We start from the raw sequence: 16,980 nt of genomic DNA, 5'->3' as shown, positions 1-16,980 counted from the left end.
TGTCATTATAAATGGACAGGTTTTACACTTTTTCTGGTTGCAGGGAAAGGTTCCTGTAGCTGGTGGAGATGACAGGGAGCTTCTGACAATGAAGCTTCTTAGATTTGGGAGCTGCCTAAAACACAGAAGTGGGGGGGGGGGTTAGAAATATGGATTGTAATCGGGCATCTTTTTGTAGTAAAGGTTGTAGTTTCCTTTCAGCTCCCCTTAGCACCTCCAGATTTGGATTGTAGGTGACTACTAGAGGTACCCGATTGCTTTCTTGTTTAGTTTTGTAATGTAGGAGATGATTCCTTGATATTCTGGTGGCTCTTGCAATCTAGTTTTCAATTGTGTGTAGGGTCAGGCTCCAATTTTTTGTAGTAGCGTGTGTCCATCAGTTGTCTGTTTGCTTCCTTCACGTAGCCTGATATGTTCATCATGACTATTGCACCACCCTTGTCAGCAGGTTTAATGATGATTTCTTTGTTGGTTTTCAAAGATTGTATGGCCTTTCTCTCATGGGTACTGATGTTGGATGCTTGTCTCCGGTTTGTGTCTATGATGGTGGATTTTACTAATGTCTGAAGGAATCTATATATTTATCCAAATGAGGGTTGCGTCCAGGTGGAGGTGTCCAGTCTGACCTCTTCTTGGTTGTCAAGATCCCTCTTCCTGCAGTTCGGGTGGGTTCTGAATCTTCTGTATCATTGAAATATTGCCTCATGTGCTGTCTCCTGAAGTCTTTTTCCATATCACTGCAGAGTTCAGTTTTATCTAGGGCCTTAGTAGGACAAAATGGTAGTCCTCTAGAAAGCACAGCCAGCTCCACTTTGTTGGGTTTATAGTCTGAGAGATTGATGACACAGTTAGATGCTTCTGTGTCTGGAATGGATAAGTTGTCCAAATTGTCAGGTTTTGGCTTTGTTTTGTAACTGTTTGTATAGAGTTGAATTGAGGTGCAATCTATGTAGTTTCTTTTCCTTGTTATGAATCAGAAGGGTCCAAAGTTTGTTGTAGTATTGTTGTAATTTTTGCTCTGTGTTTTCTGTAAGTGTTTCAAATTGCCCTTGGACTTTACTCTTGATGCTGTAGAAGACATGCAAGAGGTGGTTCCTTAGTCTCTCCGAAGTCCTGTGCCAAAGGTTTTGTGCATAATGAGTATTGTAGGTATGAAGAATTGGATTTGTAATCCACAGTTGTTTGGGAATTACAGTAGATTCTCCTTTTTGCATTTAGATAAGAAAAAAAATGTTGCTGTCCAATTGTGCACGTTTCTTCATAAGTGGTTTTAGTTCCATAAGATGCGGTACATTCTGGTATCCTCCATTTTGATACAGGAAAAAAATTAATAAAATGTAACAAAAAATTAAATAAATACCTTAAAACCCAAATTAAATATTTTAATTTTTCAGAATTTCATGTGTCCACCTTTGTTTTTATTACATTGTTTTCAGGGGAAATTCAGTTTTAAAGGAATTAACAGGGATATTTGTCAATGATTCATGTAAATCTCTTTAAAGTTCAGTCTGAAAGAGTACCTATCAGCTGCCCTAGCACCCTTATCCTGCATCTTAATAAGCCCCCTTATGTTGCTTATCGATTACTAAATTAATGTAAAATTACCTTTTGAAGCTGCGCTTGTGCTTTGCAAATTACTGATTGACTTGTCAGGTGTCCTTGATTTCCCTGGGTTAACCTTCCCACTCGTCATGTAAGCACGCATCTGTGGTCGTGAGTGACATGATTTGCAAGAGTGACATCACTGCTGGCTGTTTGCAAACATTGCACAAGCGCGTGATTTTCTTTCCCTGAGAGTGTGCAATGAAGCCAGGAGTTTGCTTCAGGCTTCATTGGCGTACTGCACATGCCCATTGGGGCAGTAGTGATGCTGGACTTAGATAGTCGTAGAGGAGCTCCACATGTACCGCCTGAAAACATCAATGTAAATATGGCTATGATTGGTGGCATATGGGATTTGTAAGTCCAGTCTTAAATTTTGGGCAGGTAAATTGAAGCTCCTCTGTGGCTGTCCAACTTCAGCGTCACTGCTGCCTGTCTTGGCATGCACAGTGCGATGATGAAGTCTGGAACCTACAGCCGGCTTCATTGTACATTACCAGGGATGGAGAAGATTGTACACGTGCAAAATTTGCAAGGAGCCTCTAGTGACATCGCTCTTGCAAGTCCTGTCGTTTACGCCCACAGGGGCATGCTTACATAATGAGAAGGAGGATTAATCCTGAGAAATCAACGCACCCCTGACTAGTCACATCATGAAAGGTAATTTCCTATTCAGAAATCAATAACACATAGAATGCAGCAAAAGGCCACTTCCCCATTTGGTATTTGGTCAGTATTCGGTCAGTATTTTTTCTCAGGAGTGGGAGCCAAAACCAGGTGAGGAACAATCAGAGAAAAGGTGTAATAGAAACAAGTCACCAATTCTGCATTTATCACCAACTCCTGGTTTTGGCTCCCACTCCTGAGAAAAAATACTGACTGAATACTGACCAAATACTGATAGTGGGGCCGTTGCCAAAGGGTGCAATACAGACATTTTGGCGGTTTACGGGGGAGAGGGCAGCTGACAGGTTCCCTTTAATCTGGCTATAGTCACGATGATTTTGCCAGAACTAATTAACTGCTGGGTAGAATACACAAAAAAATGACTTTGTGCATCTACACCACTGATTTTCTCAAATGATGGTGAATTTAACGCTACGGCTGTAGCTTTTATAACTAAAATTTTGGAGGTATGACTAATCAGTACTGATCAAACAGATATCCATCTGCCAGTTAACTCTCTAGTAGTACTGTAGACTTATCAGTAATCATTAACAATAATTATTAGGCCTGTGGCTGACTTTAGAGGCATTGTTTCCTTCTCACTTGTGATCTCATATTCGATGATGTGGTAATCTCGGCACTTGGGTGGCCAGACACTTATTTTTAGAACCCCATTTGTTTTCATTAATAAATTTGTCTTGATCTTCAAAACATGTGCTTGATGATTATGCAGTAACGTTTTGTTTTAAGAATAAATAAAGAGTTTATTAAAAAAAAATTAACACCACTAAAAAGTGATCTTTTCACTTTATTTATTTTTCTGAAAATATGTACTATCTATTTAAAGGGAATCTGTTAGTATGATTAACCCTCCTAAGCCGTCTATATGGACATGCAGGTCATAAAAAGTTGAATAAAACCTTGATATACAGTACAGACCAAAAGTTTGGACACACCTTCTCATTTAAAGATTTTTCTGTATTTTCATGACTATGAAATTTGTACATTCACACTGAAGGCATCAAAACTATGAATTAACACATGTGGAATTATATACGTAACAAAAAAGTGTGAAACAACTGAAAATATGTCTTATATTCTAGGTTCTTCAAAGTAGCCACCTTTTGCTTTGATGACTGCCTTGCACACTCTTGGCATTCTCTTGATGAGCTTCAAGAGGTAGTCACCGGAAATGGTTTTCACTTCACAGGTGGGCCCTGTCAGGTTTAATAAGTGGGATTTCTTGCCTTATAAATGGGGTTGGGACCATCAGTTGGGTTGTGCAGAAGTCAGGTGAATACGCAGCTCATAGTCCTACTGCATAGACTGTTAGAATTTGTATTATGGCAAGAAAAAAGCAGCTAAGTAAAGAAAAACAAGTGGCCATCATTACTTTAAGAAATGAAGGTCAGTCAGTCCGAAAAATTGGGAAAACTTTGAAAGTGCCCCCAAGTGCAGTGGAAAAAACCATCATGGGCCACAAAGTAACTGGCTCACATGAGGACCCCCCCTGGAAAGGAAGACCAAGAGTCACCTCTGCTTCTGAGGATAAGTTTATCCGAGTCACCAGCCTCAGAAATCGCAGGTTAACAGCAGCTCAGATTAGAGACCAGGTCAATGCCACACAGAGTTCTAGCAGCAGACACATCTCTACAAAAACTGTTAAGAGGAGACTTTGTGCTGCAGGCCTACATGGTAAAATAGCTGCTAGGAAACCACTGCTAAGGACAGGCAACAAGCAGAAGAGACTTGTTTGGGCTAAAGAACACAAGGAATGGACATTAGACCAGTGGAAATCTGTGCTTTGGTCTGATGAGTCCAAATTTTAGATCTTTGGTTCCAACTACCGTGTCTTTGTGAGACGCAGAAAAGGTGACCGGATGGACTCTACATGCCTGGTTCCCACCGGGAAGCATGGAGGAGGAGGTGTGATGGTGTGGGGGTGCTTTGCTGGTGACACTGTTGGGGATTTATTCAAAATTGAAGGCATACTGAACCAGCATGGCTACCACAGCATCTTGCAGCGGCATGCTATTCCATCCGGATTGTGTTTAGTTGGAACAGCATTTATTTTTCAACAGGACAATGACCCCAAACACACCTCCAGGCTGTGTAAGGGCTATTTGACCAAGAAGGAGAGTGATGGGGTGCTACGCCAGATAGTCACCAGACCTGAACCCAATCGAGATGGTTTGGGGTGAGCTGGACCGCAAAGTGAAGGCAAAAGAGCCAACAAGTGCTAAGCATCTCCGGGAACTCCTACAAGATTGTTGGAAGACCATTTCCGGTGACTACCTCTTGTAGCTCATCAAGAGAATGCCAAGAGTGTGCAAAGCAGTCATCAAAGCAAATGGTGCCTACTTTGAAGAACCTAGAATATAAGACATATTTTCAGTTGTTTCACACTTTTTTGTTAAGTATATAATTTCACATGTGTTAATTCATAGTTTTGATGCCTTCAGTGTGAATGTACAATTTTCATAGTGAAGAAAATACAGAAAAATCTTTAAATGAGAAGGTGTTTCCAAACTTTTGGTCTATACTGTATGTGATTCAATGTTTTATTCCAGAGAAGTCCACGTTTTCCTTAATATGTAAACGAACTGTTAAGATCTATGGGCGAGACATAGATCTCTCCAAGAATCTGCCTCCAGAACGTATTTTAGATGAAAGGGAGCATTACCAATGTGAGACATGTAATGATTGACAGTCTGCTCTCCTGATTTACATGTTTTGAGGATTAATTCTACCAACTGATTCCCTTTACATGGGTTTTCCGGCCATAACACATTGCTGACCTGTAAAATGCCTTGGCAGGCTTTTAATACAGCTCCCATAAGTTGCTGTTTTTCTAGAGGTCTGTCTACCCTTAGTTTAAAAGAATAGGGGCTATTCTGCAGTGCTTTTCAGCAGAAGGTTGGTTTCAAGTGTTTACATCTGGCCGTTGTCGGAGCAAATAAAAGCTGATCGGTGGAAGTGTAGGGGTTTTGCCCCTAGTCAGCCTACCAATTCAATTACACTGTTACTTTAAGAGACAATACCCCCCTCTGACTTGTGTGCATGTGGACTAGTCCTTTCCCACCCCGCAGCCTGCGGTGTGTTGGTTGGGACGTGGGGCAGTTGGTGTCGGTTGAGCAACGGACGAGAGGGACTCGTGGATGCTGTGAGAGACTTTTGCCATGGTGAGCCGACTGCTGCCCTGAGAAAGAGACAGGCAAGACATTAAGTCTGTCCCAACAAGAGAAAAGATAGTGCTCGTTTACTACAGGATCGATCTCCAGGACTGTGTCAGAAGGAAAGAGGCACATTGCATATTCTCCCCGAGTGCCTGTAATCTGATGGAGGAAAACTACTCTTTGCTACCAGTAAATCCTTCAACATTGAAAGTGGGAACGAAACTTGCCCGGATCTGGAAGAGGACGGATCTATTAACCTGAAGGAAGAGCTCAACACAACAAACTCTGCTTCATCACATCAGCACCAAGTAGCAGTTATAAGACCTTCTTCTAAGACTACAAAGCTGTGAGTGACACCGGTGTCAAACTGTTTAGATCCGGTTTTATAGTTAGGGCGCTGTAGCAGCGCGGCCCGATTATCAGAAGCCAGATAGGAAATTAGCAGAGAGTAGTTGATAGAAATTGTTTTTACTGTTTGTATTGTAATTTGCATTGCCATAGCTGGAGCACGGCTTGTGTGACGCACTCCAGCTATCTCTTCTGCTAACCACTATTGTATTTATCATTACAACTGTTAGTCTTATTTTCCGGCATATAATCCTCCATCTCTCAATAAAGCCGGTGTTTTGTTTCTGTCTCCTCGTCTACTGTACCGTATTTGAGACCTGCCCGGTGGTGTCGTTCAGGCACCGCTACAGAAGTGCAACGTGTGGGACCCCCACTGATCTGATATTAATGACATATCCTCTAGATAGGTCATCAATATGTCATGACTGGTCAACCTCTTCAAAAGTTATTTTATAAATGAAATGAGCAAAAAGGTGGTCTCTGACTTTGATGCAACTCTGTATTTAATGCATTTAACTGAACTACTATGAAGAATCACCTGTATTGATATGACTGAAAATTAAAAGGTAGTGATAATGCGGGTGCACAGCATTCACAAAGAATCAGGGTGCATAGTCCAATGGAAAAAAAACCTCAATGGCACTCCAAATCGGAATGGTGAGAGAGTTTTAATTGTATGACATTTCGGTCTGGGGGCCCTACACAGTGACTGCTGTCATTTCTCCCTCAGTTTGTACTCCCTGCTTGGTTTCTTTTCATTCACATGCAATTTGTATGTCTAATGATTGTCTGCGTTATAAAACCTTAATATCATATATGAATTATTTTGGATTAAAACTCAGCGTTGCTATTTGAAGTGCCAAGGTTTTTTTTTAATGCAAAAATTAAAGTTATCTATTCTAATGAAATACTGTATACTGTTATTTGTGATGTTTAAGTGAAATATGCAGACTTTAGCAATTTAATAAAATATTCCAGAAGTAAAAGATTTTTAGCAGCTGAAGTTGCAAGATGTGACCACCATAAAATAGAGAAACAGAAGGGATCAATAGACCATGGTGTCTGTCCCTCTCACCACAGGTTGACACAGTGACAGACATCGAAGAGGTCTTTGGCCCATGAAGATTTTCCTCAAGATGGCAGTGACATCACCTACATGTTGTTCCCTTTATTCCTCCTAGTGTGTGACTTTGATGGGAAACCCTTGTTACCTGGTCAGAACATTACCACCACTGATGGTTGCCATCACTGCATATGTCAGGTCAGTATTCAGAGCCCATAGTGTACATAGTGTGGTTGTGCTGCAGTTGTAGTATGTCTTTTATAAGGATTAGGGTATGTGCACACTGTCTGGAGCCACCTGCGGCCCCGACACAGCGGAATAGCCGCCTGTGGCTTCCAGTCATTTTATGCAAATGAGCGGTGCCATTTTTTTTTTCACCTGCAGACTTTCCTCATAGTGGTCTATGGGCATAGCCCGCATCCAGACCCGAAAGACACGCCTCATGTCAGTTTCCGCAGGTGAGCTGCAGATGCATAGTGGACATGGGATTTCTAGAAATCCCATCCACTATGCTGTAACATCTGGACGCTGCAGGTTTGACCCGACGCTCAAACCCGCAGCGTCTCTTGACCGTGTGCACATGCCTTTATGCAGTTCTCCCAATCACTTTAACACCTACTTAGATATCAAATGTGATTTTGTAATACTTTTTGGTTTAATAATATATAACAGCATATGATCTTGACAATTTTTGCTTCTTAGACTTTACCTTTCTTTAACTTTATTTAGATTTTCAGAAGAGCGAACATTACTATATTTTTCAGATTGGTCTTATGTGTGAAATGTAATAAAGTCTCAAATTGCTGCCATTGAAATATTTTTTTGTTACTTCTGACTTCCCCCTCTTTTTTGCTGATTCTCAGGATGGTGAAGTGAGGTGTACCGATGCTGTGCGTTGTCCACAAAGCTGTACTCATGGAGTTAAACGAGGTTTCTGCTGTCCAGATTGTTCAGCCTGTGATCTACAAGGTGACATTATACCAAATGGTGTCACCTTTAAAGGCAATGGTAATCCATGTGAAAGCTGTATTTGCAAGGTAGTTTTCAATTCTATGTATATTACAATTACAGAGCCATGTAAATGATTGGGCATCTCTGATCAAAATTACTGTTATTGTGACCAGTTAAGCAAGTTGAAGATTAAATGATCTCTAAAAGGGCTGAAGTTAAGGATGACACATTTCCTTTGTATTTTAGGTAAAAAAATATTGTAATTTTTTAAATTTTAAAAATTACAAAAAGGAAAATGGCCCAATGCAAAAGTTTGGTCACGCTTGGTGATTTGCGTGCTCAGATAACTTTGGCCAAGGTTTCAGACCTTAATTAGTCTCTTATAGTTATAGCTTGTTCACTTTCATCGTTAGGAAAGGCCAGGTGATGCAAATTTCCCAGCTTTATAAAAACCCAGCCTCCTCTAGCATAGTGGCAAAAAACAGCAGCCATGGGTTCTTCTAAGCAGCTGCCTAGCATTCTGAAAATGGTGCAGGCCCACAAAGCAGGAGAAGGCTATAAGAAGATAGCAAAGCGTTTTCAAGTTGCCCTTTCCTCAGTTTGAAATGTAATTTAGAAATGGCAGTTAACAGGAACAGTTAACAGGAACAGTGGAAGCCAAGATAAGGTCTGGACGACCAAGCAAAATTTCAGTGAGAGCTGCTTGTAGGATTGCTAGAGAGGCAAATTAGAACCCCGCTTGACTGCAAAAGACCTTCAGAAAAATTTAGCAGGCTCTGGAGTTGTGGTACATTTTTCTACTGTTCAGAGACACCTGCACAAATATGGCATTCATGGAAGAGACACTCCTGTGTCCTCTTCTTAAAATTCTGCAGCAGAAGTATGCAAAAAAACATCTAAACAAGCCTGATGCATTTTGGAAACAAGTCCTGTGGACCGATGAGGTTAAAATAGAGCTGTTTGGCCACAATAATCAAAGGTATGTGTGGAGAAAAAAGGGCACAGAATTTCAGGAAAAGAACATCTCACCAACCATTAAACATGGAGATGGATCAATCATACTGTGGGGTTGTGTTGCAGGCAACGGCACGGGGAACATTTCAGGGATAGAGGGAAGAATGGATTCAATGAAATTTCAACAAATTCTTGATGCAAACATAACACCATCTGTAAAAAATCTGAAGTTTAAAAGAGGATGGCTTCTACAAATGGATAATGATCCTAAACACATGTCAAAATATTCAAAAGGCGGCAAGCTGAAAGTTTTACAATGGCCCTCACAATCCCCTGATCTGAACATCATTGAAAATCTGTGGCTAGACCTCAAAATAGCAGTGCAAGCAAGACGACCCAGGAATCTCTAATAATCTTCCAAGGAAGAATGAATGAAAATCCCTCAAACAAGAATTGAAAAACTCTTGGCTGGCTACAAAAAGCATTTACAAGCTGTGATACTTGCAAAAGGGGGTGTTAGAACCCTCCTGTTTGTTTTTTCCATCTTGTGTTTTGCGGTCACTTGACCACCTGCCTTTATATTCCAGCTCCGCCCTTCTGGCTGTGCTGGACTTCAGTGTTGTTTGACTGTCTTTCTAGCCAGGTGCCTATCTCTGTCAGTTCGCTTGGTCCTTCTGGGACCTCTAGTACCTTTTTGTCTGTTTGTCTTTTTGTGTTCTGCAACAACTTCTCTGTTTAGGAGGTGTCCCATTTTTGTTCCAGTCCTTAGTTCTTTTAGGGACCCCTCCCCTTATGCTATAGGTCTTTGTTCAGACTAGCCGAGGACTAAGGCGAGTCTGTTCGTTAGGAAAAGGCAGCCAGCTACATCGTAGGGATTCAGCTTAGTCTTACTGTAGGGACAGCTTTCCCCTATCTTTCCTTAGTACGTGTTGCAGATCATAACAGTAAGTCCAGCCCAAAAAAAAACTAAAGGAAAGAATTTCGGGGATCAGTATGGCTTGCAGGGATTGTCTCTGGAGGTGGCCGAGCTCCAGCAACACGTGAGTAGCTGTTCTGGAGCGCATTTTGTGGAACCCAAGGTAGGACTGCCTCATGTTTTTTATGGTAAACAGCAACATTTTTTTTCCTTTAAAAATGCTTATTTGTTATATTTTCGTTTGAGACCAAGGTCCTCTGGGAATGAATCACAGCGCATTGGTTTTATTATGTCACTTTTGCGCAAAGAACCACAGGGGTGGGCCTTTTCTCTCCAACCTAATGATCCATGCTTACGGTCTGTTGAAGAATTTTTTTCGGCTATGGGTCTATTATATGACGATCCTGATCGAATCTCATCTGCTGAGGCAGAACTTAGGCGTTTGAATCAGGGGTCAGGTGATGTTGAAAATTATTGCACACACTTTAGAAGATGGGCTTCAGAAGTCAAATGGAATGATCCTGCTCTGAAATGTCTATTTCATGCTGGTCTGAGTGAAAGGGTTAAGGATTTGCTGATTGCATTCCCCGCACCTGAGACTCTGCAGGATGCCATGCAATTAGCTGTTCGTGTGGATAGGAGGCTGAGATTTAGGCAGAATGAGGTAAAGACTCCTGTAATGCCAGGTCCTAGTCCCCAGAAAATCTGCTCAGGTGGCGGAGAACCGATGGAGGTTGGGGCGAAGTCGCTCTCCTCTCAGGAAAGAGACTGGAGGTTCGCCAAGGGATTGTGTCTTTATTGTGGTAAAGCTGACCATTTGATTAAGTATTGTGAGCTTCGTTTAAGTAAAGAAAAAAAAAGGTTAGGTGCGCCCGTATAGCTTGTTTACGCTCTGCAGGAGTATTTATTTCAGGGAGTACTACTTTGCAGGAAAATTTAATTGAATTTCAGGTATTTGTGGATTGTGGTTCAACATTTAATGTGATTGATAAAGGGTTTTTGGAAAAACTTAAATTGAGATCCAAACCTTTGTCATCACCTATTTCTGTGATTTGCAATTGATAACACTACCTTGAAATGTATTACTCACAAGGTTGCTGCATTTCCCCTCACTATCAATGGAGTTCACCAAGAAATTTTGGACTTCGTTGTATTAGATAATTTACCCTCTCCGGTCGTTCTAGGTTTGCCTTGGTTAAAACTGCACAATCCTTTACTGGACTGGTCTACTAATGTGATTAAGTCTTGGAGTCCGAAGTGCTATGATAAATGTTGTAATGGTCACATTGCGGCTGTGGAAAAAGGGGAATTACCGGTACCTATTCAAGATTTTTGGAGGGGTTTTTCAGAGGAGGAGTCGCAAGTTTTACCTCCTCATAGGGTTTATGATTGCGCCATTGAGTTTGTTCCGGGAGCTACTCTTCCCAGGAGTCGCTTGTTTAATCTGACTATCCCTGAAAGAAAGGCCTTGGAGGAGTACATACAGACTAGCCTGGCTGGTGGTCACATTAGACCTTCTAAGTCGCCTGTGGCAGTTGGATTTTTCTTTGTTTAAAAAAAAGGACGGGGGTTTACGTCCATGTCTGGATTTTCGTGAAATTAATAAGATTACCGTACGAAATTCCTACCCATTGCCGTTAATTCCTGACTTGTTTAACCAGTTGGTGGGGGCCAAGTGGTTCTCTAAAATTGATCTCCGGGGGGGCATACAATTTGTTACCAGTGAAGGAAGGTGATGAATGGAAAACTGCTTTTAACACTCCGGTAGGTCATTTTGAGAATCTGGTGATGCCTTTTGGTCTTACCAATGCACCTGCATTTTTTCAGAACCTTATTAATGACATCCTGAGACCGTTGATTGGTAAGAATGTGGTTGTGTATTTGGATGACATTTTGATTTATTCACCAGATCTAGAGTCCCATTGGCAGAGTGTACGTGAAGTTTTGTAGTTATTGAGTGATAATTCACTCTGTGCTAAGCTGGAGAAATGTGAGTTCGCTGTGCAGAAAATTAGTTTTTTGGGCTACATTGTCTCCAGTGAGGGCTTTGAGATGGACCCGGTGAAGGTTCAGGCTGCGCAGGAATGGCCTAGACCTATTGGTTTGAAATCTATACAGAGATTTTTGGGTTTTGACAATTATTACAGGAAATTCATTAAGAATTTTTCTGAAATTGTTCAGCCTCTAACCGATCTCACCAGGAAAGGTGCGAATACGGCCCAGTGGACTACAGAGGCCATTGAAGCGTTTAAGTATCTCAAGGAGAGGTTCAGTTCTGCCCCTATCCTTATGCAGCCTGATGAGACCAAGCCTTTTTTGGTCGAGGTCGATGCTTCATCGGTGGGGGTCGGAGCAGTTTTGTCTCAGGAGAACAGGGATGGAGTACATCCTTGTGCCTTCTTTTCGAAAAAATTTTCGGAAACCAAACTGAATTATGATGTTGGAAATCGGGAGTTGCTGGCTATTAAACTCGCGTTTGAACATTGGCATCATTTTTTGGAAGGCGCTAGATTTCCTATTCAGGTGTTCACTGATCGTAAGAATTTGATCTATCTGGATGCTGCCAAGCGCTTGAATGCCCGTCAAGCTAGGTGGGCACTTTTTTTTCTTGGTTTCATTTTTCTGTTACCTATATCCCTGGTACTAAGAATGTTAAAGCCGATGCTTTATCTCGCAGCTTCTCTCCTACGGTCGGTGCCGAGGAGGAGGAGAGCATTTTACAGAATTGAGTTGTGGCTGCATTGGACTCCGTTTTGGAGAATGGGATTCTGAAAGCTCAAGATGATGCTCCATCTAACACTCCCCATGGGAGGTTGTTCGTGCCTAGAACCTTTAGGAGAGATTTGTTTGTGGAGTGTCATGAGTCTCGGTTGGCAGGTCATACAGGAATTTCAGAGACTAAGAGACTTATCAGTCGCAGTTTTTGGTGGCCTGGATGGCAGAAGGAAGTCATAAAGTGTGTGTGTCAATGTACTGTGTGTGCTAGGTCCAAGACTTCACATACTCCTGCTGCGGGGTTGCTTTGCCCTCTGGAGGTTCCTAGTGCACCTTGGACGCATCTCACAATGGATTTTATTACTGATCTTCCTGTGTCCGAGGGTTTATTGTCATCTGGGTGGTCATGGACTGTTTTAGTAAGATGTGTCATTTGGGTTCCATTCATTAAGTTGCCCTGCGCCAAGACACTCGCTAAGGCATTTGTTAAGGAGATTGTCAAGCTTCATGGCGTTCCCACGGATATTGTTTCTGATAGGGGACCTCAGTTTGTGGCTCGCTTTTGGCGTGCTTTTTGTGACAGGTTGGGAGTCCATTTGTCATTTTCGTCTGGGTATCATCCTGAGTCTAATGGACAGACTGAAAGAAAGAACCAGGATGTTGAACAGTTTTTGCGTTGTTTTGTGGCGGACAATCAAGAGGTGTGGTCTAAGTTTCTGCCTCTCGCAGAATTTGCTCTTAACAATCGTACATCCTCCTCTGCTGGGTGTTATCCTTTTTTTTGTTGTACTGGGAGACATCCGTCTTTTGGTTCGTTCTCCAAATTGGGGTCGGCTGTGCCGGAGGAGAAGAATTTTTCCGGTTATTTGGAGAGAGTTTGGACTAATGTACGTTGCAACCTTCAAGAGGCTAACAAGAAGTCCAAGAAGTATTTTGACAGGAAATGTAAGGAGGTTTTGTTTACTCTGGGTGACATGGTTTGGTTGTCCTCAAATAACGTGTGGTTAGGTTGGATGTCCCTACTTCCTGGAAGATTAATCCTGTGTTTCATGTTTCCTTGTTGAAAAAGGATGATGTATCAGATAGGGATTCCACTGTCACAGTTCCTCCTGTGGTGGAAGACAGCGAATATGAAATTTCTCGTATCTTGAATTCTAGATGGCATAGAGGGAGATTACAGTATCTTGTCTCCTGGAAGGGTTTCGGTCCTGAAGATAACTCCTGGGTAAGGGCGGATGATGTCTCTGCTCCTAGGCTTGTTAGAGCTTTCCACAGAAGGTTTCCGGATAGGCCTGGGCCTGGAGGATCCTCATAAAAGAGGGGGTACTGTTAGAACCCTCCTGTTTGTTTTTTCCATCTTGTGTTTGCGGTCACGTGACCACCTGCCTTTACATTCCAGCTCCGCCCTTCTGGCTGTGCTGGACTTCAGTGTTGTTTGACTGTCTTTCTAGCCATGTGCTTCGGTGCCTATCTCTGTCAGTTCACTTGGTCCTTCTGGGACCTCTAGGACCCTTTTGTCTGTTTGTCTTTTTGTGTTCTGCAACAACTTCTCTGTTTAGGAGGTGTCCCATTTTTGTTCCAGTCCTTAGTTCTTTTAGGGACCCCTCCCCTTATGCTATAGGTCTTTGTTCAGACTAGCCGAGGACTAAGGCGGGTCTGTTCGCTAGGAACAGGCAGCCCGCTACATCGTAGGAATTCAGCTTAGTCTTACTGTAGGGACAGCTTTCCCCTATCTTTCCTTAGTACATATTGCAGATCATGACAGGGAGTGCTATTAGGTACTAACCATGCAGGGTGCCCAAACTTTTGCATCAGCCTATTTTTCTTTTTGTAATTTTTAAAATGTAAAAAATTACTATATATATTTTTTGCCTAAAATGCAAAGGAAATGTGTCATCTTTAACTTTAGCCCTTTTAGAGATCATTTCATCTTCAATTTGCTTAACTGTTCACAATAACGATAATTTTGACCAGGGGTGCCCAAACTTTTATATGGCACTGTAAGTGTTGTCCAGCTTGTACTAATTTAAGATGCTATGCTTTTCTTTTAGTCTGAACTTTGTGTATACGTATACAGTACAATCTGCCCTTTCTTTTGCAGAATGGTAATGTCAATTGTATACGACTATCTTGCCCCAAGTTGACTTGTGGCCAACAAGAAGAGGTTCCTGGGGAATGTTGTAAGAGGTGTCAAGGTAACCAGCAATGCTGCATTGACTTATATTTTGGCAGTTATTGCAACTTTCTATTTTTAAGCTTTTATATCATTACATAATATCACATAACAATGTATTCATATGAAATGAGGTTTGGGATGAAAGAACACAGAGGTAGAAAAACTCTACAATATTTATAGATGAGGGATCCAGCAGTGGATGTGTAACTGGTGTGTAACAGCGTTGGATATCAAAACACTTATACGTATCATTGGTTGTCACCATGATCACTTTCTGGCCAAATTTCTAAAAATGCTGGAAAAGGATGTGTACAGACATAACTTATCATAAATAAACTTTTTGATTACCCCTATTCTGTGTTTAAAGGTCATTTGCTGCCCATTGACCACCTCTATCTCATCGACATAGGTGTTGAAAGCATGTGCACATACCGGCAGCAGAACTTCATGTGCTCATACGTATTTGGCCGTTATCCAGTGATTACTTCATTTATTCATGCAGAGCTGTAACCTTAAAAAGGAAAAATTAAAATGCAGAAGTTGAGGTAATCATGATTCATTATGTCTCTACACAGCAACTAAGTGTTTTTTTTTTTTAGAAATTTATATAGGAAGAGGCCAACCCTGTTTGTTAAACTGTTTAGAAAGCTGGAGTTGACAAGATTCAGTTGGTTAAACAAAAGGACAATTTATTTAAAGAGGTTGTCCACTACTTGGACAACCCCTTCTCGTTCCTCATTTTTGGCCCGTTAAAATAAGAACACCTATGCTCACCTTCGGTGTCGGCGCCATTTCAGTGGTGCCAGCAGTCGCATTCCTAGGGCTCATATGAGTTTGTTATGTCAAGTGAGCCCTGCACCCAATCATTATTATTATTATTATTTATTATTATAGCGCCATTTATTCCATGGCGCTTTACATGTGATAGGGATATACATAACAAAAGCATTTACATAATCTTAACAAAACGAGTCAGCGACTGGTACAGGAGGAGCGAGGACCCTGCCCGCGAGGGCTCACATTCTAGAAGGGATGGGTGAGGATACATTAGGTGAGGGTAGAGCTGGTCGTGCAGTGGTGGTTACTGCAGGTTGTAGGCTTGTCGGAAGAGGTAGGTCTTCAGGTTTCTTTTGAAGGTTTCCACGGTCGGCGAGAGTCTGATGTGTTGGGGTAGAGAGTTCCAGAGTAGGGGGGATGCACGGGAGAAATCTTGAATACGATTGTGGGAGGAGGAGATAAGAGGGGAGTAGAGGAGGATATCTTGTGAGGATCGGAGGTTGCGTGCAGGTAAGTACCGGGAGACTTGGTCACAGATGTATGGGGGAGACAGGTTGTGGATGGCTTTGTATGCCATGGTTAGAGTTTTGAACTGAATTCTCTGGGCAATGGGGAGTCAGTGAAGAGATTGATAGAGAGGAGAGGCCGGGGAATAGCGGGGGGACAGGTGGATTAGTCGAGCAGCAGAGTTTAGGATAGATTGGAGAGGTGCAAGAGTGTTGGAAGGGAGGCCACGGAGCAGGAGGTTGCAGTAGTCGAGGCGGGATATGATGAGGGCATGCACTAGTGTTTTTGCAGAGTCTTTGCTGAGGAATGCACGGATCCGGGAGATGTTTTTGAGTTGGAGTCGGCAGGAAGTGGAAAGGGCTTGGATATGTGGCTTGAAGGAGAGATCAGAGTCCAGGGTTACTCCAAGGCAGCGAGCTTGTGGGACTGGGGAGAGTGAACAGCCATTGACGTTGATAGCTAGGTCAGTTGGGAGGGTTGAATGAGATGGTGGAAAGATGATGAACTCTGTTTTATCCATGTTGAGTTTTAGAAATCTGTCAGAGAAGAAGGATGAGATGGCGGTCAGACATTGTGGGATTTTGGTTAGTAGGGAGGAGATATCAGGTCCAGAGAGGTAGATCTGTGTGTCGTCAGCATAGAGGTGATACTGAAAACCGTGAGACTCTATGAGCTGTCCCAGGCCAAAGGTGTAGATGGAGAAGAGCAGAGGTCCTAGAACTGAACCTTGGGGGACACCGACAGATAGGGGGCGAGATGAGGAGGTGGTGCGTGAGTGGGAGACGCTGAATGTCCTGTCTGTTAAGTATGAGGAGATCCACGATAGAGCCAAGTCCGTGATGCCAAGAGATGAGAGAATCTGGAGTAAGAGGGAATGGTCCACTGTGTCAAAGGCAGATGACAGGTCCAGAAGGAGGAGGATGGAGTAGTGTCGCTTGGATTTGGCATTTAGTAGGTCGTTGGTGACTTTGGTCAGGGCAGTTTCAGTCGAGTGATGCGGTCGGAAGCCAGATTGCAGGCGGTCGAATAGGGAGCAGGAGGAGAGGTGGGAGGACAGTTCAAGGTGGACATGTTGTTCTAGTAGTTTTGAGGCAAAGGGGAGGAGTGATATGGGGCGGTAGCTAGTAAG

At 42.4% G+C, this 16,980-nt stretch overlaps 1 protein-coding gene across 1 annotated transcript in view; it reads left to right on the top strand.

The window, feature by feature from the left end:
- KCP (kielin cysteine rich BMP regulator) overlaps positions 1 to 16,980 on the top strand; it is a 154,918-nt gene that overhangs the window by 76,417 nt on the left and 61,521 nt on the right. The window contains exons 13-15 of the mRNA XM_073652551.1: positions 6,974 to 7,053; positions 7,719 to 7,892; positions 14,493 to 14,586. Of these exons, the coding sequence (XP_073508652.1) occupies positions 6,974 to 7,053; positions 7,719 to 7,892; positions 14,493 to 14,586 (348 nt within the window). The remainder of the gene's footprint in view (positions 1 to 6,973; positions 7,054 to 7,718; positions 7,893 to 14,492; positions 14,587 to 16,980) is intronic.

Source organism: Phyllobates terribilis, unplaced genomic scaffold, assembly GCF_046119375.1.
Source record: "Phyllobates terribilis strain yellow unplaced genomic scaffold, ASM4611937v1 Scaffold_11__3_contigs__length_659146591, whole genome shotgun sequence".
Taxonomy (NCBI): domain Eukaryota; kingdom Metazoa; phylum Chordata; class Amphibia; order Anura; family Dendrobatidae; genus Phyllobates; species Phyllobates terribilis.
Note: the sequence above shows the minus strand (reverse complement) of the source record. Positions and strands in the feature narration are given on the sequence as shown.